Raw genomic sequence first — 24,668 nt, 5'->3', positions numbered from 1 at the left:
TTATTGAGATGAATGCGTGTAATTAAAGGAGATTGATATATTTTGTGTGTTTAACTTAAATACCTAATAGATAAATGAAAACACACAAAAATAAATTTTCACAACTTGAACCGAAAGTGTCTAATTGAAACATTATATTAGGAGTTGAGGTATTTACTTGAAACATGGATTAGTTCGAGTGTCAATGAAATATTCTAGCAATAAAATATATATTGAGTCAATATATCTAGAGAGGTGAGCTACCTATATATTAAGCCAATAAGTATCTAGAGAGGTTACGCCATTGCATGTATGGCACACATGTCATGTGTGTGCTTCTTAAGTGAATGTAAAAAATTGGTTGTACTTCAGACACACACGTCTTAAATGCATCATATAACACTTATGAAGTGGGCGTATTTGCATGCATTTTAAGACGTGTGAGTTTGAAGTTGCTATTTTAGGCGCAAAATTTAACTACTTCAATCATTTATATTTGAAGTTATGACTAAAGTAGTCAAACAAAAAAGGAAAACGAAAAGCTGAAATTAAAGACATGTCTTAAGTTCATCTTAAAATTCCCTGTGTCATTTGCTCTTTTGTGCTGGTCTTTAATTTCTAGAGAGGTGACGTCATTGTAATGTAAAAATTGATTGTACTCCGTCAACATGTATGGCACACACACGTCTTAATGTAAATTAGATAACACACGTCTTAAATGCATTATATAACACTTACGAAGTGGGCGTATTTGCATGCATTTTAAGACGTGTGCATTTGAAGTTGCTATTTTAGGCGCAAAATTTAACTACTTCAATCATATATATTTGAAGTTATGTCTAAAGTAGGTAAATTTGCAAACAAAAAAGGAAAACGAAAAGCTGAAATTAAAGTACAGCTTAAACAATGGTCTCAAAATCGGTTATTGAGCACTTCCCCTGTAAAATTCCGTGTCATTTGCACTTTTGTGCCTATTTTGTGCTGGTCTTTAATTTCTACACCTCAAGACAAACAACTTTTTCGCGGAAAGATAAGTTTATACTTTTACATTATAATATCTCACAAGTTATGTCCTGCACTCTTACAAATTTATGTCCCGTTAGGCATAAGTTCAATTTTTAAGGGCAAATATTAAAGACCAACCCGTACTGAATGGCAAACTGTGGGGTCATTTGCACTTTTGACCCTATTTTGTGATGGTCTTTAATTTTTTTCCCTCAAGACAAACAATTTTATTGTGGGCATAAGTTTATATTTTTGATTGATAGTATCTCATAAATTATGCCGGATTTCTTAAACAATTTATGCTCCGCTAGGAATAAGTTCTATTTTGAAGGACAGAAATTAAAGACCAACTCATTAAAGGACAAAAATTAAAGACCAAAACCCATTTGAAGGGAAAACCGTGCTATTTTCTTCCGGCCAATTTGCACGATTGCCTTATTGGGGGTGGTGTTTAATTTTTTCCCCTCAAATTGTTGGTCTTTAACTTTTGTCCTTGGTTTAAAATACCCCGTGGTTCTGGGTTCAAACCCTGGCTCAATCAAAAAATAAATAAATTCGTACGGCAGAATTTCGTAGCAAAACTAGGCTTATTCGGACAGACCTAACTTTTGTAGAATTCCAACAAAGTAAAAAAAAAAAAAAATTCCTTGCAAAATTTCGCAAGGCAAACTTTTTTCCTTAAGCCAGAATTTTTGCAAAGCCTTGCCTTGCGAAATTGTTTATTTTTTTTACTGAGCCGTGATTCAAACCTAGAACCTCGGATATTTTCGGTGGGACAAAAATTTAAAACCAACAATTCGAGGGACAAAAATTAAAGACCAGCGCCTTTGAAAGTCAATTTGTGCAAAAAAATGTCTTCTTCCTTTGTGAAATAGACGAATGGGTTTAATTTAGAGGCCCAAATCAAAATATTGAACCCTTATAATGACTTCCCCAACCCCACAAAAGCCCAACACACATTTTCAATACAAATTCGTCAATACCTTCAATGGAGTCGTCACGTAACCCAAACTTCTTGAGCAATATTCTAGTACGACTCATCTCCTTCATAGTTCTCGTGTTCCTCGCTCGCTTCGCTTACATCTTCACCGTCAAAAACAACAAATCACCTCAAACCCTAACCCTAACCCTAACCAATTCCATCTCCGGCGACATCTCCGGCGCCGGCCACCGGAACTACTACTACTCCGTTTTCGATGATCTAATCGCCGACGGATTTCTCTCTCCAAATTCACAATCTCTCTGTATCGAAACCCTAACCGGCGATGACGTGGCAGCGTTGATCGATATCGGAGTCGTCGATACCATCGGTATTTCACACAGATCATTACAGCCGTTCGATGATAACACTTTTGATTTTGAGTTCGCCGGAAATGGAGTACTTGATAGATCGGAAAAACCCGTTGAATTTGCTAAAGAAGTTTCTAGAACGTTGAAACCTGAGGGTATTTTGGTAATTCACACACTTTCCAAAGATAGTTACAGTCTCAATTCGTTAATTCAGTTGTTTGATAACTGTAAGTTGGTTAGAGCACGTGACATTGACAGTTTTGACACGTGGCAGGCACCCATTCGCCAAGTTATTTTCCAGAAAAATAAGGTGACTGGACTCGAATCTAAGAAATTGAGAAATTACTGTGTTGTCCCTGAGTATAAAAGGGAATTAATTCAAAAAGCGGAGGGTATAATTGTAAAAGAACCATTGAAACCTTGGGTTACATTTAAGAGGAATTTAAGAAATGTGAAGCATTTGTCTTCAATGGTTGATATAAGTTTTAAAAATAGGTACATTTATGTTGATGTTGGTGCAAGGAGTTATAGTTCAAGTATTGGTAGTTGGTTTAATAGACAGTATCCGAATCAGAATAAAACGTTTGAGGTATACGCGATTGAAGCTGATAAGGAATTTCACGACGAGTATAGAAAAAAGGGTGTTCATATTTTGCCATATGCAGCTTGGTTGAGGAACGAGACGTTGTTTTTTGAGATAACGCGTGAACAAACTAGGAAGAATGTGGAGAAGGGTCGAGGGATGGGGAGGGTACAATCAGCACAATCGTCGTTGAATTTTTTAGGGGATTCAGATAAGATTTTGGGGTTTGATTTTGCTGGATGGTTGATGAGTTTGGTTGAGGCGAGGGATTATTTGGTTGTGAAAATGGATGTGGAAGGGACTGAATTCCATTTGGTAAAAAAGTTGATTGAGAGTGGTGCGATTTGTTTGATTGATGAGTTGTTTCTTGAATGTCATTATAATAGATGGCAAAGGTGTTGTCCTGGTAAAAGGAGTACAAAATATGACAAGACATATACACAGTGTTTAGAGTTGTTTACTTCTCTTAGAGATATTGGGATTCTAGTGCATCAATGGTGGTGAATTGTTTACTTTCCAGTAACCCATAAAGCCAAGTATTCTTTGATTCTTTGTGTACGTTTTCTGTATTGATTCATCTGTCAAAAGTGAAAGTAGTACCAATTGGATATAACAGACAAGTTAAATGCAATCATGTCTTGCAGAAATTTGGTTGTTGTTTAGGAATGTTTTCTGTTATTAGGGATATTGGGATTCTAGTGCATCAATGGTGGTGATTGGTGAATTGTAACTAACACCTAAAGCCAAGTATTCTTTGTGTACATTTTTCATATTGATTCATCTGTCAAAAGTGAAAGCAGTGAAATTGGATAAGAGACAAGTTAAATGCTATCATGTTCGGTCTTGTAGAAATTGGTTGTTGCCTGCAAGTATTTTGGCATGAATTACCAATGAGCTTACCTTTTTATACAGTAACTAGTTTTTTTTTTTTTTGATATACAGTAACTATTCATACTACATGAGATTGGTAACCTGAAAAACAAAGCGTTTATCCTACTGTAACACATTAAATTACCACGCTACTGTAAGAAGTTCTTTTAAAAAAAACAGTTAAACTATTTAAAACCGTAATATTTTACCCCCTAAATGCGTGTGCAAGGAGAGTGTGTTTCGCTCTCTTTGAAGAGTGAAAACATAAAAAGCGAAAAACTTAATTTTTTCTTAAAAATTTGTATTTTCTTAAAATATGAATATAAATATAGTTTTTCACATTTTAAAAAATAATTAATTTTTTCAAAATTTTATAAAAAATCAGTTTTTTTTTCAAATTTTGACAAGAAAAACACTTTTTCCGGATTTTTTTTGAAAAATAAAAGTGTCCAAGAAAATGAAATCATGAAAATCAAGATCTTTTAAGACATTTTAAAAAAAATAATCAAGCTTTCCATATTATTAACAAATCCATTTTTCCATATTTTAAAGAAAAATCAGTTTTTAATTCGCATTTTCTGGGTTTTAAAAATGAATTTTTAAAAGAAAAATGAGTTTTTTAATTCTTTTCAATTTTTAAAACGGGTTTAAAAATAAATTTTTTAAAAGAAAAATCCGCGTTTTCACAAAAATAAATTTTTTAAAAGAAAAATCATTTTTTTGAAATTCTCGTTTTCAGTTTTTTTTTTTTGTTTTTAAAACAGGTTTTAAAAATAAATTTTTAAAAGAAAAATCAGTTTTTTAATTCACAAAAATAAATTTTGTAAAAGAAAAATCAGTTTTTTATTTTTTTATTCTTAAAAATTGACACGTAAGCTGAATATTAAAAAAATAAAAATAAATGCACATGTGGCAAGGAGAGTGTATGTCTCTCCCATATGAGAGTGGGCATCGAAAATATTACGATTTTAAATAGTTTAAAGGGGTGATAGGACCAAACATTAGGTAAGGTGTCGTAGCAAAAACGCTACTAGGTGAGGGGGGTAATGATGCCTTATCCCTTTAAAAAAAGTGTAAAACGTTTCAAACTATCGTGTATACTGTCTAAGTTAAGTCCATTACAAATTGACATAGTCTTTGTTTCTTTTGACCCGGACCAAAATCTCCCTGTTACAAAATATTCAATCGTATCCCTAGAACGACTTGTATATTGGAAGAAAGACAGTTGATTCCTGTATTGGTGGAACCTAGTGGATCGAGCGAACTATTTTCTCGACCTTATGGTTGGATGTTTAATTGAGATTTAACGACATGTCTAAACTTTAACGTATAGGTAATAGTATAGAGAATTGACAGATTTTGAACCCCCCTTTTGGTTAACATGGACCCAAGGATCATCAAATTTAAAGCAAGATTTTAGTGGTAATCCAAAGAAAAAGTTCTATGCGGAAAGCAGAAAGCAAAGATACATGAGTTGGAAAGAATTGCACGAGTTCTATGGAATGGTCTAGGCGCACGCAAATTGACTCAAACATCGTCATTATAAAAATGACGTGATGTGCGCACAAACTGACTCAAACACCAAAGTTATCAGTAAAGGAAAAAGAATTGCACGAATTTGTGGTTATTTATCAGAAGTTCTGTCTCCTTTATCTCAGAAGCTTGTACACCCTTGGATGTACAAGCTGGTATCCTTTCCTTTCCAGCTTTGAGCTTCAAGCATGCATTTGTTACTGAAGAAACACCAGAAAATAAGCAAATCCAATTGTCAACTACTTGGTTAATAAAGCACACTTGTCTCTCCAGTTCATCAAAGAGAAAGAGGGTGGACAAAAGGGTCAAACATATTTTCTCCTCTTATTTCACCACGGATTGTAACTTTAAATTGTTCTCAGCTATGCATAGATTCAAAGCGTTACAACAGCAAATTGTGAGTAAAAGAGATTATAGCAAGAGTATATCACCATAATATGAAATTCAAAATACCAAATAACCGTAGAATTTAAGATGTTAATTTAAGTTATGTATTATATTTGAAATGTGCGCTTTTGACTCCTTTAACTCATTACAAATATAACGAGTTATAACTTATATACTAAGAAATCATTGGACTATCCATGAATTATATATGTCAAGTTTGTATCTTTTTCTTCATATGTGAAGGTACTACAGTTCTAAAATAGTCTAAATGTAACATTGTTTCTTATAAAAAAGATCAAAAATCTATTAAAAGCTAAATGTGTTTAGTCGTATATGAGAGATCAAAAATAAAATCTACCCAGCCAACAAGGATTGTGGTTAAGTGATAAGTACTTTTTCATTCTTAAGCAGAAGTCTCGAGTTCGAGCCCTATTGGGTAGAAAATCACATTTGTTAGGGAGCGGTTTACCTTCAATGTCGAATTTTCTGGCATGAATCCGAATTTAGTTGAACCCCAATAAGCCAGATAGAGTGGGAAAAAAAAAAAAAAAAAAAAAAAAAAAAAAAATTACCCAAAGATTAGAAGTGCTACTCCTATTACCTTTTTTTGAGGTGGGTTAATATTCTTTTCATTTTCATTTTCCTCCACTTCTCATGCTCTTCCATACATCTTTTCCATCCTCTGAGACAGGGTGGGGCTTCCCCCACACTTGTGTGCTCACACATTAGCACCATTGCCCCTAATTCTCTTTCCAATTTTTTCCTTCATTTCTCTGTATCTTTAACCAAAATGAAACAACAATTTTCTTCATCACAATAATGGCGATCATCAATATCAGGCAACATTAACATCATCTCGTTATATATACAGGCCTGAAATTTAAAAGGCCTTTAAATTTGGGCTTTCAATCATGAGCAATGTGCCAGCCTTAAGAGCCAATTTAGTATGCACTTCATTTAATCAGATCAATTCTAAAGGTTTATATGTTGGAGATGATCCTCTTGAATACTCTGTTCCTTCTCTGTTATTGCAACTTTCTCTCATCTCTGTTTTCACTCGTATTATCCAATCATTTCTCAAGCCTCTTGGACAACCCCTCATTGTTTCTCAGATTCTTGTGAGTATTCCCTTCTATTGTTTTTGTTATATAATAATTTGCCAAGAACTGCATTTTGGTACGACGAAAGTCATTTTCCTGAACAATGTTTTATGGTCTTTGGTTGGTGAGTGGTAGTCGAGCTATTTCTCTTTTTCTTGAGGGAGAGCATGGTTCTAAGTATCATTGTATTACTACTATTGTTTCTTTTACTTGGGTTATTTGTACTATTTTTGTTGTCAGCACTTTCCTTTCTACAGTATTTACACCATTGCTTTTACTCTTGTGTTTGTCAAACCTGTTTTTGCAATCGCTTTTCTTGAGCCTGGGGTCTATCGGAAACAACCTCTCTACCTCTCTACCTCTCACAAGGCACTCCCCAGACCCCAGTTGTGAGATCATATTGGGTATGTTGTTGTTGGTTGTGAGTGGTAAATATGTGTTAAAGTTTGAGAGTACAATTAGCAAATGGGATAGCGTTTTAATGAAACTTTTGAATGTTAAATAATAATAATGTTTATGTGGGTGTTTAGAGCAAGCGATATGAAGTAGTTAAAATGAAATGTTTACTGGTGTTAGGTTGGTAAGTGACAAATATGCGTTAAAGATTGATAATACTGTTAGCAAATGGGGCAACATTTTGATGAAACTTTTGAGTATTGAGGATTAGTAATAATGTCTATGTGTTAGTTAGACCAAGCGATATGAAGTTAGTAAAAGATAAGATAGTTGTAAAGAAAATGACTTTCGCCCAGAGGTGAGGGTAGTCATTTTCCCGTCTGATAGAAATGCTTTCCAAAATCGAACACCGGTAAATGACTTTTTGGTGGAAAATATTGTCTATTACCCATGCTATACCAGACTTGAATTATTTAGTAAAGTAATAGAACAGTTGAAATAGAATGAAAAAATATAAAGGGTTCTTAAAGACTTGTTTGGTATTGAGACGTAATTGTTGGTCGATAAGTATGGTTCTTCTACGAATTTTCATCTGCTATTAACTTGGTGAACTGTTTTTCATTCGATTTGGTTAATTACTTTTGTTCTATGTTTTGAAGGGATGTGTAGGGTCTTGCTTTTTGGTTCTTCTACATGTTAGGGGTAAGTCCTAGAGTTCGATTTAATTAAAAGAAATTTGTGATCACCCACAAAGTGCTAGGCAAATCAGCAAATGGACACTTTGAATTTACCAAAACATGATTTTCTATACTTTCTTTGATGAGTCGTTTCTTGACACATGTCATGCTGGATTTGAAGAAATATAAATGAAAGTCTAATGTTGCTATAAATTAGACCAATGGTGGAGTTTTTTAACTCAAAAAGTGTGGCGGGAAAGGAAGCCGCTAGTTTTCTTTAACTTTTTTCGCCATTTTTTACTTAAGCACAACAAAAGTTCAATTCTTATCTTATTTTCTTATGTCATGTTAAATGGAGAAGTGTAATAAGTTAAAAAGGGATTATTGCTTAAAATGCATGTTAGAATTTTGTAGCAAGGGAAGAAATACAACAAAAGGATCCTATTCCGTGTACGTGGGCATTTAGATATACAACTTTTCCATGTACTTAACACAATGCTATAAATTAATGATAACTATCTCTAGTTGGATCCTTTTTATCAAGGTATTTGTTAAACAAGAAATCCTAAGTATGTAGTTATCTCAATTAAATTAATCATTTTTGTTTACTAACTTGTGCTGACAGGGTGGTGTGATACTCGGTCCATCGGTCATTGGAAAAAATGGACAACTTTCATCTAAAGTATTTCCTAGTAAAGGCAGATCAGTACTGGATACGGTCTCGGTTTTCGGTTTCATGCTTTTCATTTTTCAGATTGGAGTTAAGATAGATCTCAGTATAGTTCTAAAATCTAGTAGAAAAGCTTTAGCAGTAGGAATTTTGGGCTTCTTTGTTCCTTTTGGGCTCGCCAGCTTCACGGCTTTTCTTCTTGAAAAGTTTCTGTCTTTGGATCAAGAACTCATCACTCTGCTTTCAAGGGTAGTAATTCTTCAGTCTATGACAGCTTATCCTGGCATTGCTTGCTTCCTGGATGAGTTAAAGATCCTTAACTCAGAGATCGGACGATTAGCTTCTTCGTCTTCAATTATATGTGATATTTGCCATTGGACTATTGTAAGTCTAAAGTATGCTCTCGAGTTAGCTAAGGCAAAGTCGGTGAGAGTAACTCTGGGGTCAATTGTGTCTGTTGGCCTTTATATTCTAGTTATCGTGTTTGGAATTCGTCCAGCAATTTTATGGGCAATTAGACAAACTCCAGAAGGGAAACCTGTGAAAAATGTTTATATTTTTATTGTCCTTGCTCTACTATTATGGTGTGGTTTCACTGGTGAAGTGATCGGGCTTAGTTCTATCGTGGCATGTTTTCTTTTTGGATTGGTGATACCGGATGGACCGCCGTTAGGCGCTGCAATAGTTGAAAGACTCGATTGCTTCGTGTCCGTGTTGCTTATGCCCCCGTTTTTCACCATTTGTGGATTGCAAATGAACGTTTTTTCGATAGTGAGGTTGAAGAATTTAGGAGTGCTGCAGTTAGTTGTGTTAGTTGCTTTTATCGGAAAGATCATTGGAACGATATTGCCTCTTCTTCTCTGGAGAGTGCCACTACGAGACGCCTTCTCTCTCGCTTTGATCATGAACTCCAAAGGCATTATGGAACTTGCTTTCTTGAATGACTTCAAACAGAACAAAGTAAGCCCCTATACTCTTTTTTTGAGATAGTAATGTTATAGAGTTCATACCATCAAAGAAGGGAATATGTAGAAATGATTCTTGCACACAAAATAGATTGTAGAAGTATCTTTTTCAGTGATGCTGGGGCTCTCCAAACATGTTGCAGCACTTGTGTCGGGTCTTCCAAAAATGATGCAGCACCTGTGTCGGATCCTCCAAAAATGCACTACTTTTGGAGGATCCGACACACACCCGTCGACATTTTGAAGAGTCTGAGCAACATACATTACTAAACAACAAAACCAGTTGCTGATCCTATTTAGCGACGGATTATCAAAAAATTCTGTTAGCTACGAACAATTTAGCGGACAGATTAGACACGAAGTTCATAGTTTTTTTTTTTTTTTTTTTTTTTTTTGGCTGTTGTTGTAATGATAGATCTTTTTACATATGAAATTGGCCTTCTCATTAATGTATTTGTGATGCAGGACATGTCTGAAGAAAACTATACAATCATGCTAATCTCTGTGGTGGTTATAACAGGAGTTATATCACCTCTTGTGAAAGTTCTATATGACCCTTCAAGAAGGTACATTGCCTACAAGAGGAGGACAATAATGCATAGTAGAGAAAACGAAGAATTTCGTATACTTGCGTGCATACACAGCCAAGAAAACGTTCGTGCAGTCATCAGTTTACTTCAAGTCTCTAACCCTACGAAAGAAAGTCGCATCAGTTTAGTAGTCCTTCATCTTACTAAGCTAACGGGTCGTGCCTCGTCTGTGCTCATAGCACATCAACAACGTGACAAGCCATCGGTGAATCCAACGCAATCAGAAAGAATCTTCAATGCTTTCGAAAAATTTGAGCAACAAAACACTGACCTCATCACGATACAATGCTACAAAGGGATCTCACCTTATGCAACAATGCACAATGATGTTTGCTCCCTTGCTTTAGAAAAGAGAACAACCCTTATCATTATCCCTTTTCACAAGCATTGGATCTTCGAAAAAGGAGTCGAAACATCCTATGCATATAGACATCTAAATAAGAATGTACTTGAGAAAGCTCCTTGTTCAGTCGGGATACTTGTGGATAGAGGAAACACAAAAAAATCTCGGTATGCAATCACATTACCTTCATTATATCGGGTCGTGGTGCTTTTCTTTGGCGGAGCAGATGATCGCGAAGCTTTGTCATATGCCGAACAAATGTCCGGACATCCTAGTGTAAAAATGACACTCATACATTTCACGAGATCAGGTAATTCATCCGAAAATATTGTTGGTGGCTCGGAACGGAGTAAGGTCCTTGATTCTCAAATCTTGAATGAATTCAATCTTCAATTCCTTCATTCGGAACAAGTTTCTTATCAAGAAGCAGAGGTAAAAAGTGGTGTGGAGGTGTTAGAAGTTATTAAATCGTTGGGACGTTCTTATGATCTCGTTATGGTTGGTAGACGTCACGTAGACTCGCCAATTTTGTTACAATTGACAAGGAGGAATAATGTGGATGGTGAATTAGGGTTGGTAGGAGAAGTACTTGCAGCCTCAGACTTTGAAAGTGACACTTCAGTTTTGGTGGTGCAGCAACAAACAAGACTATGGGGACTCCACGATCCTGAAGAGTCTACACATTTGAGAAGGATCGACCTATAGTTGTATAGACCTATGTTGCTCAGGCTCTTCAAAAACGTCGATGGGTGCTTGTCGGATCCTGAAGAGTCTACAGATTTGAGAAGGGTCAACTTATAGTTGTATAGACCTATGTTGCTCGGGCTCTTCAAAAAATTTTGACGGGTGCATGGATCTTGAAGAGTCTACGCATTTGAGAAGGATCAACTTATAGTTGTATAAACCTCTATTGCTCAGACTCTTCAAAATATTTCGATGGGTGCGTGTCGAATCCTCCAAAATAGTGCATTTTTTGAGGATTCAACACGGGTGCTGCAACAATTTTGGAAAGAGTCGGAACAATGTATTGGCCAATATGACTTGTTTGATACTCCTTTTGTCCCAATTTGTACAACAATTTTCCCTTTTAGGATATCGTAAATGTTCCATTTCTACAAATACTACTCTTTCGTACGACTTTCACAAATTCATTTAACTAAAATTTATATTTAAAGTGATGTTTTATTGTTTTATCTGCTGAACTAACATTTCAACTATTTTTTCATATTTTCTTCTACTGCCAATAATAAAATACACAATCAAAGTAATCTTTGTCACGCAGATCCCATCAAATACTTTCCAATAATATAGCTTATGAACGATTTTAATATTTCAATTTAACATTTTCCATTATACCCAAAAGAAAAAAGGCTTAGAGTTGCTGAAAAGATTGGTGTTAGTTTTGAGTTTTAATTTTGATGCAATGACATTTTAAAGTATTTTTACACTAATCGGTCTTTAAAAACCAATTACGGGTACTTTCTATAGTAAGTATGGATTCTCGATAACCTCTAAAAGGTGATAAATGACATGTTACTACCAGCATACATCAAATAGTTTTAAAATCTCTATATTGTTAGTACGGAAAAGGGCCAAATATACCCCTGTATCAGAAAGGGGTCATATATACCCTTCGTTATACTTTAGGTCCAAATGTACCCCTACAGCTATACTATTGGTTCAAATATACCCTCCACCGTTAAGTTTGTCCAAGGTGGACATCCAATCCTATGTGAGATTGATATTTGATGAGGTGTATGCCAAATGGCATGCCACATCATCGCCCTAACCCATTTTACCCCTCCTCTCTATTTATTCTTCCACCACTAAAATTTTCTTCCTCTCCACCGCCATTACCGCCACTATAACCATCTCCATATCTAAAAAATAAAATGAGTTCGTACAACTAAGACAAAGGAAATTTTAGTGCTACCTAAGATATCCACTATGAACAAGCTTTAACCCGTACCCCTCAATCATAATTGCAAGATATTAACGAGTTCAATTTTAGTTTCTATTGAATCCATACTTTTTAAGAATTTGAATTTAGAATTTAATTGTATCAAAAAATTATTAGATTTAACTGGATCCAATCAATAAGGCTGCATCCATCCTCCACTAAATGTAAACAGAATAGGAAAAAACATGAATGCACAGAACTTCCGTTTTTTCATTTCCTCTAGTTTCCTTTTTCTTTTGGTCCATACTTTCCCCATTGGCGGGCCTTCATCGGCCTGTTGTTTTCCCCGCTATCAATTCCTATATCTTGATAAAATTTCATAAACGTGGTGCTTAACCTAAATCGGATAAAACTTCTACAAAAACAATTCACAATGTTTAGCTAAGCTATTCACAATAGCAAGTAAATATTACTAGGCTTAAAAGTTTCATCTTTCAAGTTGGATGTCATGGTGGCGGCCGGCGGTAATGGTGATGGAGGGGTAGAGAATTTTAGTGGTGGAAGAATAAATAGAGGGGAGGGGTAAAATGGGTTAGGGGCGATGAGGTGGCATGCCACGTGGCATCCACCTCATCAAATGTCAGTGCCATGTAGGATTAGATGTCCACCTTGGACAGACTTAACGGAGGAGGGGTATATTTGAACCAATAGTATAACGGTAGGGGTATATTTGGACCCAAAGTATAACGAAGAGTATATATAACCCTTTTCTGATAGTACAGGGGTATATTTAGCCCTTTTCCGTTGTTAGTATTAAAAATTTAAATCCAATTAGTTCTGGCTTTATACTAAGATCAAAGACAGTTTCAAAAACGAGTTCCATATTTTTAACTGGAACGCATTCTTAGTAGCTCTCGCCTCTCAAGGCAATGGCTCACCCGTGAAAAGCATCCTATTTATAAACAAGGCAGAAGTTTGAGAGGCTAAGCCGCTAAGACTAGCCCCCTTACATGTCATCAGTTGCTAAGGCACTATAGATATGGAAAAGTGTAATCACATACATTTTTCTTTTTTCATAAACTCAAGTAGGGATGGATTTTAATCACATACATTGGATATAGGAATATAAGAGTTCATCAACTTAGAAACAATAGGAAAAATAAAGGAGGGAGGTTTGAGAATTACTCTTAAGCAACAACTATGAAAATAAGACACAAGTTCATAGCATAAGCCTCGGATCATTGGCACTTATGCCCTTATTTTCTGCTGGTCTTTAATTTTTGGCCCTCATAACAAATAACTTTTTCGCAAGACATAAATTTATATTTTCGTATCATAATATCCCACAAGTTATGTCCTGCATGAGTTTTGCCCAATGCCCCACTAGGCATAATTTTGTTGCTAAATGGCAAAGATTAAAGGGGAAAGAACGTCGCTACCCCCTGAAAGCAAAATAATGACCCGCCCATACCCCTCTTCCTTTCATGCACCCAAAACTATTTACCCGAAATGCTCCAAAATTATGATATCAACATGGTATATAAAAATACTAAGATGGTATCATGTTCATTTATTCAAAAGATACACTTTTCTTATTAAAAAAAAAAATCATCTTATATACATGTACTGTGATGGTATCATGGAGGACTGCTTCAGTCCTTCAATAAGACACTCCTCAGCCCTCCGTGATACCATTGTGGTACATAAATATACTAAGATGGTAGCATGGAATACTGCTTCAGTCCTTCTCTTAGTCCTCCATGATACCATCATGATATATAAATATACTGTGATAGTATCATGGAGGAAGGTTTGAGCGAGGGGGTACTCGGGTAAATATTTTCGGCCGATTGGGTAAGAAGCGAAATTAGTTTAGGAGGGGATAAGGACGGAAAAATATTTTACATTTTAGGGATATTTTGTGTTGTTCTCCCAAAATTAAATATTAGCTCATTTGAAGGGCAAAAATTAAAGATGAGCTCATTTGAAGGAAGAATGCACGAATGACCCTTTAAATGGGCTGGTCTTTAATTTTGCCCTTCAAACGGGGTTAATTTTTTCCCTTTAGCAATCGAACTTATGCCTAGTGTGGCATCAGTTCTTTAAAGGCATAACTTGTGGGATATTATGATGCGAATATATAAATTTATGCCCCGCAAAATTTTTGTTTGTTATGAGAGGCAAAACTAAAGACTAGCACAAAATAGGGACAAATGTGCCAATGATCCCATTTAAAGGTTAAGCCATGCAATTTCTTCGGGGCAATTCGCAGGAATGCCCTTATTTTGGGGTGGTCTTTAATTTTTACCCATTAAATTGGTGGTCTTTAGTTTTTGTCCTTAGCAAGAATCTCTTGGTTTTTGGTTCGAACTCCCGCTCAGTCAAAAATTAAAAAAAAAATCGCAAGGTAGAGTTTGGATTAGCAAAACTCTGCCTGCAAGCAGAATTTTGTTATCTTAAGGTAGAGTTTTGCCTTTGGGTATATCAAAACTCTGCCTTAAAGCCTAACTTTAGCCCAAACAGACCTAACTTTGCTACAAATTCTGCCTTGCGAAATTATCTTTTTTTTTTTTTTTTTTTAAGCGAAATTTGGTTCAATCCCAAACCCCACAGTATCGGCGAAATGGTCAAATATCAAAGACCACCATTTTGAGGAGCAAAAATTAAAGATCAGTGCATTTGAAGGGCACTCCGAACAAAAAATTGATTTCTTCATAAGCCTCTTCTCCTTCCTACATTACGTTTGTATAGGCCAGGTTCCAAAACGTGAATTGACACAATTGCACAAGTCCTACATAAAATTGGCATCTTTTTGACCCAAATCGTTTTTAGCAAAAGTAGTCTTAAAAATAATGGCATTATGTAGCCAAATTTGTATTCAGCTCTTAAAATCATGCTAAGCAAAATATTATTTTCTCTAAAATTAGTAGAATACTTCCCCCTAATTAATAGTAACATAATTTTCCATAATAGAATCCTTCTATCAAGGGTGTCTACTTGGACTAGAAGCCATTCAAATAAAATATTCAAAATGATTTCTTCCTACTTTTTGGCCAATTAGCTCCTATAGCGCTGAAGAATTTCTTCATCTTCCATAAATTATATCCAATGTTACGTCTATATTCTACGGTCAGAATACATCAAGATAAAGATTAATTTTTTCTTTAAAACTTAAAAGGTTATAATTCTACATATTTAATGCATAGTTTGGTATCATATTTGTATACTTTTTTATACATAACAAATATACATTGTTTAATAGTATAATAATAATTTTTTTGTGTGTGTATATATATGTGTTTGTGTTTATTTATGCATTTTATTTGGCAAATATTCCCAGTATATTTTTGCAGAATAGGCAAAAAATACATAAGAGATATAGCAACAAACATTAAATATTTATAAAGTAATTCTAGTATATTAGAATTTTAATCATAAATATTTTGGATTACTCTATGTATGTGCTACATTTTATACATTCTTATCATTTGTATACAGAACTAAAGACGTCTTCACAATATGTATATCCGAAAGTTTGTCTATATTCAATTCTCAGAATGTATACATGGTGCTTCACAATTCCCAGAATGTATACATGGTATTTCACATCAATCATATATCAGAATGTATGCATAGTACTTCACAATATATGTCAGAATGTATACATGATACTTCATAGTATATATCGGTATGTATACATGGTACTTCACAATATATACCAGAATGTATACATGTTACTCTTCTCCTCCATCAAATTCTCAGAATCTATACATGGTACTTCACAATATATCATGATAAATTTTCGATTTTGATCGGAGAAATTTAAGAAGATGGAAGGAAAGAGAGTGAAAAAATGGATGAGATATACACGGTAATGGAGAGCTAGAAGAAATGAGAGAGAGACAGAGTACAAATATATGTGGGGGTTGATTTATGGATCATGCAGTGCAATTAATGGCCATTTTGTGCCGACTTATAAAAGTTTGATCAATATATGTCAATTAAGCCTGACACTTACCACAGATGCCAAATTCCCATTTAACAGGTTCTTTGGTGGACTTTTGGGCCTACTACTCTTTCTAATGGATCCAATTTGGCCAAATTTGTTAAATTTTGGGCCTCATTCATAAAAAGTCTCCTTCTGTGTCAGCTAATTCAGGGATATGGAGTCATAGGGGCGAAGCTACATGCAATAAAGATGTTGCAATTGATTTTTTTTTATTTTTTTTTGGTCAAAAAGTTATATTAATGCGTGTAGAATATCGTTGATATAAGAAAAACACTTTTGAAAATAAGCTGACATGGCACATACACCATGTCAAAATGTTGATATGGAAGATATGCGACGTCATTTTTTGATAAATTGAGTGAAGTCTAGTGATCAAGTGTCAAACTAGGCATCGAGCCTAACTCATACCCGAAAAGCTAGCTCAAAGAGAGGAGGATTGTCCAAGCCTTATAAGAAATCAGAGTTCTCTTCCGTCACCGATATGGTATATTCTCTTCATCATGCATGTGTGAGATTAACTCGGTTAAAGGAGGTTTAAATTTTTTTTTACATTATAGGTTCAAATCTCAAACGTGACATTCTTATATATTACTTCTTTTGAATCTCCTTATTAGTTATTAGAGTTTCTTATTTCGTCACTGGAATCAGCACTCTGCAATCAAGATATGATACTAAGTGTCAGATTGACAAAATGCATAAAATACTATAATTTCTCCAATCTGGAGATTGATATCCCCAAATTGAGTGCGTCAATCCAAGTTCTTTCCTTGGGAACTGGTGAGATGAGTTGTGAATTGTGGCTGAAGCCCGTGAACTCAGGTTCACCAAGCTTTTTGATCCCAACAGATACTTGTTTTGTTTTTTAATCTCAATGCCAAAGTTGTTGGAATCAATAAAAATAATTATACTGCTTAAAGAATGCTTGTTAGCTTCTCTTTTTTTCTTTTTTGATAACCATAGTGTCCAGGATAGTTTGCGTGCACCTCAACTAATTTCATTCACCCGATGCACATGTACCTAGCTACCGGCAACAACGGATTTCACAAGTATCCAATGATCGTTATTGAAAAAAATTGTAACTCTATTCACCGGGGTGATTTTTGCACTTAAGAACCTGATGAGAAGAAACCACCTATAGTGTTTCAATATTGATAAATTATAATTTTTGTCCTTTTGATTGTCTTTCTTTACTTCTAAGACCTATTTATGAATAGATTTGAACAAAAATATTTTCGAGATTTCATGTTTCTCAACCAAATCGGATATGTCGTTATTGAAAAAATTGTTGGAAACTCCCCTTCAATGATCACTAGGCCACACCTTTGGGTGATTTTTGCACTTAAGGCAATAACAAAGAACCTTGACCAAATATGTAAATTATGTAAGATGTTCTAAAACCCAAAACTGTTCTTAAAAAAAAAAAAAAAAAAAAAAAAAATTAGCACTTTAGTCCCTTCAATATTGATAAATTATAATTTTTGTCCTTTTGATTTTCACCGTTCCCGCAGAATCCAACGCATGTGAGAGTTGTGAGCTTTAACAAAGTTATTTGATATGTTGTCGATGTATCTTCACAAATTTATTATATTCCAATTATTATAGTGCTAAATCAATGGAGTAATTTGAGAGAGAACGTTATCAAAGTAATATGGTTGATTTAATTGACTTTAAAATGAAAGAAGAGAATCTATACTACTACTCCATATTTGGGGAAAATATAGTTTTAAAAATAGTTTAAATATCACATATTTTCTACATAGAGGACCAAAACACACAGTTTAATTAATTGAAGATTAAATATGATTAACTAACTAACTTAATTGAAGATTAAATATGATTAACTAACTAACTGTTACAAGGACCAAAATTATAATTTATCAATAACTGATGAGGGACCAAAGTGTGCATTTTTAAAAAGAAACTTACACAAATACTATATGTGTGCATTCGCACATATTGATATACGTTTGATACTAAATTCACTCAAAATTGACTAATTGCTCTTCTATTAGGAATTTGCTAGAAATGTGTATAGACTATACTCAACTAAATATTTCAAAGAACAAAGGAATCGATTCTTTTTGAATGATATCTGAGGTTCAGGGCATTCCAATTATATTGACTGAAACAATATTTTCTACTTCTGATTTTGTAAAATCAAAATTTCGATCAAATCAAGCACAAGAAGTGATGGGAGGGTGAAGAGGGGAATCATGTGAGATCTGAACCATATTATTTTGTTTATTGGTATTTGCCAGCTATTTTTGTTATTATGTGATTATTACTTAGTTAATTATCTATTTGTTTATTTTTGGTTGTAACGTGGAGTCGTCGCCATGCGGCCTAATTTTGGAAGAATACATGCATCTATTAGTGTACGGCTCAATTATTTTCAAGTCATCGATGATTGGAAAATGTGGGTAGTAGCGTTTTTGTCCCCATCCCCTTCATCCATCTTCAATTATTTCGTATTTTAAGGTACTCAAATAAATATTTTTTTATCATAAGAGATGAAAGCTACTATAAATTAAAGTTTGGAGTAGCATATATAATTTTGTTGATTTGATTTTCATCCTGTGTTTAATATTTACTTTGGTCTTTGGAATTCCGATTAATTTAAATTTGAGTCATAAAGTTAATTAAAAAAAGGAGTCGCTTTCATAATAGTTTTTTTTTTTTATATATATTTTTTTATTTGTAGGATTAAGTAAGGCATACGATTAAGGATGAATGAATCTTATCTATCTTGGATAGAGAATATACTACAAAGAGCAACCGCATAGTGAAGAGTAAACATAGATAGAAGTAGATGAGAATAGGTGGCGCTGGTCTTTTTCTTTTGTTCTGGTGGCTGTTGATGTGATTTGGATCTTTTGTTTGCTTTGTGCTTAATAATATGTGGATAGTTGGACCAAAAAAAAGATTTTGGTCGTATTATCACAACCCTTGATGCTTGAAGTACCACCTATTTAATTGCATGACATATAAAAGTAAGATAAAAAAATCATATATATACCTATTCCATGTTGCATCTATTGTCATCAAGGAGTGTAATGACCGAAAAAAGAAATTCCTGCTAGGAAGTGTTTTTTTTTAAATAGGCTCTAGGCAAATATCTAATGATAAGAAAATTAGTTATCGTCTAATAATTTAATTTTCTGTATCACTAAAGTGTATTATTTCAATCTCAGCAAAGGCCTCTTCTTCAGTCTTCTCCTGTCATACTATTCACGGGCTTGTTAATACCCCCATAATTTTACAGTGAAATCTAATTTTAGTATGACAAGATTTTTCACATAGATATAACGGATGGAAATACAAGAATTAATTTGTCACATACTTTTGGGGTCGTACTTGACTATTAGAATAAACGATAATAACACATTAATAAAGATGCACAATGACATGAAATTAGTTGTGAAATAATAATACCCTATCTTTATAAAATAGATAATTAAACACACTTGCTTTTAGACAATGGAACAGTCCTAATATCATATAACCATTCTATAATATGCAACACTAATTTTTGCCTCTGTAGAACCCACTTTAATGTGATAAACATTTTAAGATATATAGCCTTGGTTGAGATGGCTATAGATAGATCACTTTTTGCAAAAATCAAAGCAACCCCACACAAGCCATAGAAGCAAGTTACTCTCACTTTTGCTAACATTACACATGGTTATTAATGACATATGGTTGCTATAGATAAATTAACCTCTTTGTTAAATAACTATTTGTTAAATAACTATTTGTTAAATAACTTATTGATTTACATTAGAAGTAAGAAGGAAATTGTCAACATATTTAAGATATAAAATTTTAAGTTATATGCACTTACAATGTATGTTTTTGGGATAGTTATATTTGGCCTCTCGGTCAAAAAGCATTTTTATCCGATAGCCAATATATACATATATTATGTGTATATTATACATATACTAGATATATATTTTTTGGTGGATGGCTATTTATCTCATTTCCCAAAATGTTTTACACAACCAGTATTGTTTAACTTGTTATAGCAGGTTGCTTAGTGCTTACCATTCATTATTAGTTAAGCATTAATTTTATTAAATAGAGTTATTCGGAAATAATTAACTTTTGAATGTCTTGATTGTGTAAATATTTTTTACATTGTAAAAGCATAGAATTTGAACTCTTAAGATACTACTCCCTCCGTCTCAATTTATGTGACACCATTTGACTTGGCATAGAGTTTAAGAAAGATATGAAATTTTTTGAAATTTGTGATCCAAAACAAGCCTTTGATAATTGTGTGACTGTAAATCATCTCATTAAGGATAAAAGGAGAATTTTAAAATTAATTTTTTTATAAATATAGAAAGGTGACATTCTTTTGTGGACAGACTAAAATTAAAGGAAAGCGTGCCATATATGTATTATGAGTAAGTTCTAAGTTATGACAGTGTCTTAAATATTTATACAATCAAGTCACTTATATAATAATAATCGTAAATCTCTATTAAAAGTATTACTATTAATTGATAGTATCATAGTATATGACCCTTATATATTGTAGCATTTGCTGAGATTCTCTATAATCATAGATAGAACTCTTTGCCAAAAAGGAACCCCGCAGCCAGTTATCACTTTGACCAACATTACACATGGTTATTAATGACACTATGATTGCTAAAATTTAAATTAATTACGCATCTTTCTTTGGATCACTAATTGCTTTACATTAAAGGTAAGAAGGAAATTGTTTTGCTAAGCTAACTATCAAAACAATCATTGAGATTAATCTATTTTATTAGATGACAACTACATCATTACATTATTAATAAGTTTGATATAAAGAAAGAGAGACATTGAATAGTTCCATGGTTTTAGTTTTCCCCTTTGGCCTACATAGGTGCCGGTGACACGACTCATTAACCTTCTTCCAGATCATCCAATCTTAAAATAATAAAATGCCATAACTAATTATGATTTATATTTGACAATGATATTAAGTATTGTTACTAGTTCACTTTCTTCATATCATGAATCAACCCCAATCTGCAAAATGAAGGAAAATAGTGTAAAGAATTTTTACACATCTTATGGAGTTATATTAACAATGTGACTGCTTGCGATTTGGCAGAAATGTAGTATTCCAATGTTGAAACTATATGTATACGTGTGAAAAAAAAAGTATAAATAGAATTAGATATACATTTCGGATGATACTATCTCAACTCATTGAACCCACACAACGTCTAAATTCTGGGATTACCAATGCGCTTATATATCGGCATTATACCATTTACTCTAAATCAGCTGAAAATGGACTTTATTTGCAGCTTAGCCTTGGGTCAAGAAAGAATAATCTCAATTATCACAACTCATAAGTGAATCTCCAAGCCAAAAATAGCCTTTTTCGACAAGACTAAATGTACAAATACTCAAGTAAAAGGTACAATTAAGGCAATGGTACAACTCAAAGATACAGACATATTGAGAAATTAAAGAAGCAATAACATATCAAACATATATACAAGTTGTATATATTAAAGTTCATTGATTTCTCGAAAGGAGGAAACTCTTGTATTGTTAACAATAAAAGTTTATATTGAAGTCCAGAAGTTTACAAGAAAGAGGAAAAAACAAAAATAATACTCTTTTCTCCCTCATATATTTTGAAGGGAGTTCAAAGTACCATCTCTTCATCTTTGAGTACAACTTTCAAAATCGCTCTCCAATCTCTCTCTCATAAATTTCCTTGGGCTATACATCCCTGGCCTCTCAATCCAGATCTGCTACTATTACATGCAGATGGAAAATAAATAAACAAAAAAAAAAGAATATCCACAAATTAAAAAAAAAAAAAGGAAATCACCCTTCATAAGGGTAATAAACAAAAAAAAGTTTAAAATGACTTCCGTCATATCAAATAAGTTTAGACTTCAGAAATGCTCTCGAGATGAGGCCTCCATACAACAACCTTTCCACTCTTACTTCTCCGATGAGACGTCGACTTCTTCAATTTCGGTGTTGTACTATCGCTTAAATCCCGATCACACTCGGGGACGCTGACGTGGCATTTCTTATTGCTTTTTGTACTAATTTTGGGTGATTTTTTTAGGGTGGTGCCGGATTTTTTCTTCTCTGGCACGGAAGATGCCGGAATCAAGAAGTATATGCTACCTCTTTTGAGCTCGGACTCTGGTGACAAAATCAGAATCCGACGAGCCATTGTACCTTGAGAGCATGGTTTACTCAAAACATGATTAGGGTAATTCTTGAGAGCTTCATAAGCTGTGATTGGACTTGTTATTTCTTCTACGTGACCATTCAAATGTACTATACGAATTAAATCTAGTGCTCCACAAGGAAGAACACAAGCCAAACAACACCTTAAACTGTTTCCCATCTTTGATGATTTTAATCAAAGTTTGAGAAGAAAGAAAAAGAGTCTTTTTCTCTAAAAAAAAGAAAAGGTTTTGTGCGAAAGTTTTTGAATGTGATAACATTGGTTGATTGGATTAGAAAGGGCCATGTTATATAGCAACAACCGTACTCATGTGGACAAATAATATTGTGCTTATTTTAAAAAGCTTTTAGTTAAAGTTATAAAGTTAATGACCAAATTGCCCTAGTCTTGTTTCAACTTATACTCCCTCCATTTAATTTTTTTTTGGTCTTAGTTTAACCCTGCACGAAGTTTAAGAAAATTAAAAAAAAAATTGAATATCGCAGTTTTAAACTAATTAAGATGTGTGTAATGTACAAAAGTTATTTGAATCTTTTGACCCTAAATATGTCTGATAAGATGTGGCTCACTCATCCTTTGGTGTAAAGAGTCTTAAATATAGAAGGTGACATTTTTTTACAATAGACTAAAAAAGAAAAAAAGACAAACAAATTTAAACGGATGGAGTACTGTATAAGTCTAAAGTATTTTTACCCTCGTCGTGTAATTACTTAATTTGTGTAACAGGTGACTTATTTTATTTTTGTAGGCTACTTATCTATACCACTTTTGATAGATTAATTATTTATATTATCTTTTAGGTGATATGGTAGTGTAAAAAAATACATTGTCAAAAGTATATAAATTAAACTCATTTTCTTAAACTTAAGTTGTCTTTAGTGTGAAATAATCTATCAATTATGCCATTGCTTCTAAATATTATTTGACCAAGGATGCCTTCAATTGAGTGTAATAATTTTTTGGGAATAATTTACCAGCATTCGTAAGGCTAACGTTTGGCAGCTAGGTTGCTAATTGAAGAAAGACTACTTTCTGTAAATAAATTGCCATAATTGTGGATTTCTTCTACCGTTTCGTGCAGAGTGAAAAAAAGTCAAATGAGAGTTCAAACAACTCCAAGATCTTTTATACTATCAATTTATTTTTACTTATTATAGCAGATAATTTACAGTGTTAGAAGTATTAAGATATTAATAATAAAAGGTTATAACAAAAGTTATATGTTATTGTCTTTTAAATAACCTAACTAAGTTGTAAATAGTTTGTACATTAATTAGTGCATATAACTTGAACTCTATTAAAATTCCCAAATTTAGCACCTACCACACCTAATAATCATATCCAAGCGTGCATATATGCTTGTTGACCTACCAAATATGCAGTGATTATACATGGATTAATTAGTCAAGTAAAAGAAAAGTAAACTTCGGCAGGAATTTGTATCCTAACTTACAACTTACAAGCTTTCTTATTGCTTGTTATTTTTCTTGCTTTTGGCGAATATCATTGTTTAGTGATGATAGACAATCCTCCATCTTTGGGCATAGAAAAATAGCATTAAAATATGTTCTCTCTCAAAACTCGATTTGGAAAGTAACTTACCATTAATTCTTCCAAGAATCTAGATTTGGGAACTTACGTACATTGCCAGGAAAAAAAAAAGTTTACACAGTCAGATTATTTATAAATTAATTATCTATTAATTTCTATAAATATCGTTAATGGTAACATGCTAAAACGATAATTAACCTACAGTAATAGGTTAAACTACATTATAAGTATAAAAAAATATAGTATCTGTATATGTATGTAGTACGCTATATCTTAAATCCGAGAAAGTTAAATGTAACAATTACAAACTTCTAAATGAAGACGCCTCCTTCGTATAGGGATATTTAATGGAATTCACAATTATAGGGGGAAAAGTTGGTGTAAATTTAAGAGTTTAAGTAATACACATCGTTAGTGTAATGGAATTTTACATCATCAGGTCCTTTCCACCTGTTATAGCAGCTAACTTGTTTTATTTTCATGAAGATTATGTAAAATCCTTTTTTAAGGAGGCTTACCATATATATAATGAATTGTTTAGTGAAAGATTTGGGTCCTAATCCACCTGTTAATGACATTCAATGGATCCCACTGCAT

General features: G+C 33.5%; 3 protein-coding genes across 3 annotated transcripts; 2 read left to right on the top strand and 1 right to left on the bottom strand.

Moving 5' to 3' along the window:
- The first annotated feature begins 1,972 nt into the window (after window positions 1–1,972).
- On the top strand, window positions 1,973–3,361 carry LOC132049019 (uncharacterized). The gene has a single exon (XM_059439694.1). The coding sequence runs from the start codon at window positions 1,973–1,975 to the stop codon at window positions 3,359–3,361; it is 1,389 nt and encodes a 462-aa protein (XP_059295677.1).
- A 2,962-nt stretch (window positions 3,362–6,323) lies between these two features.
- Window positions 6,324–11,312, top strand: LOC132051202 (cation/H(+) antiporter 15-like). Its single transcript, XM_059442456.1, has 3 exons — window positions 6,324–6,765; window positions 8,446–9,450; window positions 9,921–11,312. Exons 1-3 carry the CDS (start codon window positions 6,559–6,561, stop codon window positions 11,091–11,093), a joined length of 2,385 nt encoding a protein of 794 aa, XP_059298439.1. The 5' UTR covers window positions 6,324–6,558; the 3' UTR covers window positions 11,094–11,312.
- Window positions 11,313–21,768: 10,456 nt separating this feature from the next.
- LOC132051200 (uncharacterized) lies at window positions 21,769–22,775 on the bottom strand. Its single transcript, XM_059442455.1, has one exon. It carries the CDS (start codon window positions 22,677–22,679, stop codon window positions 22,206–22,208), a length of 474 nt encoding a protein of 157 aa, XP_059298438.1. The 5' UTR covers window positions 22,680–22,775; the 3' UTR covers window positions 21,769–22,205.
- Window positions 22,776–24,668: the final 1,893 nt, after the last annotated feature.

This window comes from Lycium ferocissimum, chromosome 3, assembly GCF_029784015.1.
Source record: "Lycium ferocissimum isolate CSIRO_LF1 chromosome 3, AGI_CSIRO_Lferr_CH_V1, whole genome shotgun sequence".
In the NCBI taxonomy this organism is placed as follows: domain Eukaryota; kingdom Viridiplantae; phylum Streptophyta; class Magnoliopsida; order Solanales; family Solanaceae; genus Lycium; species Lycium ferocissimum.
The sequence above is the reverse complement of the archived record's forward strand: the minus strand, read 5'-3'. Positions and strand labels throughout refer to the sequence as shown.

Excerpts from the sequence above, each read along its gene's own strand:
- LOC132049019 (XM_059439694.1), top strand. The coding sequence starts at position 1,973 with ATGGAGTCGTCACGTAACCCAAACTTCTTGAGCAATATTCTAGTACGA.
- LOC132051202 (XM_059442456.1), top strand. The coding sequence starts at position 6,559 with ATGAGCAATGTGCCAGCCTTAAGAGCCAATTTAGTATGCACTTCATTT. Across the intron at positions 6,766-8,445 it reads TCATTGTTTCTCAGATTCTT|GGTGGTGTGATACTCGGTCC; the intron begins GTGAGTATTCCC and ends TTGTGCTGACAG. Across the intron at positions 9,451-9,920 it reads ATGACTTCAAACAGAACAAA|GACATGTCTGAAGAAAACTA; the intron begins GTAAGCCCCTAT and ends TTTGTGATGCAG.
- LOC132051200 (XM_059442455.1), bottom strand. The coding sequence starts at position 22,679 with ATGGGAAACAGTTTAAGGTGTTGTTTGGCTTGTGTTCTTCCTTGTGGA.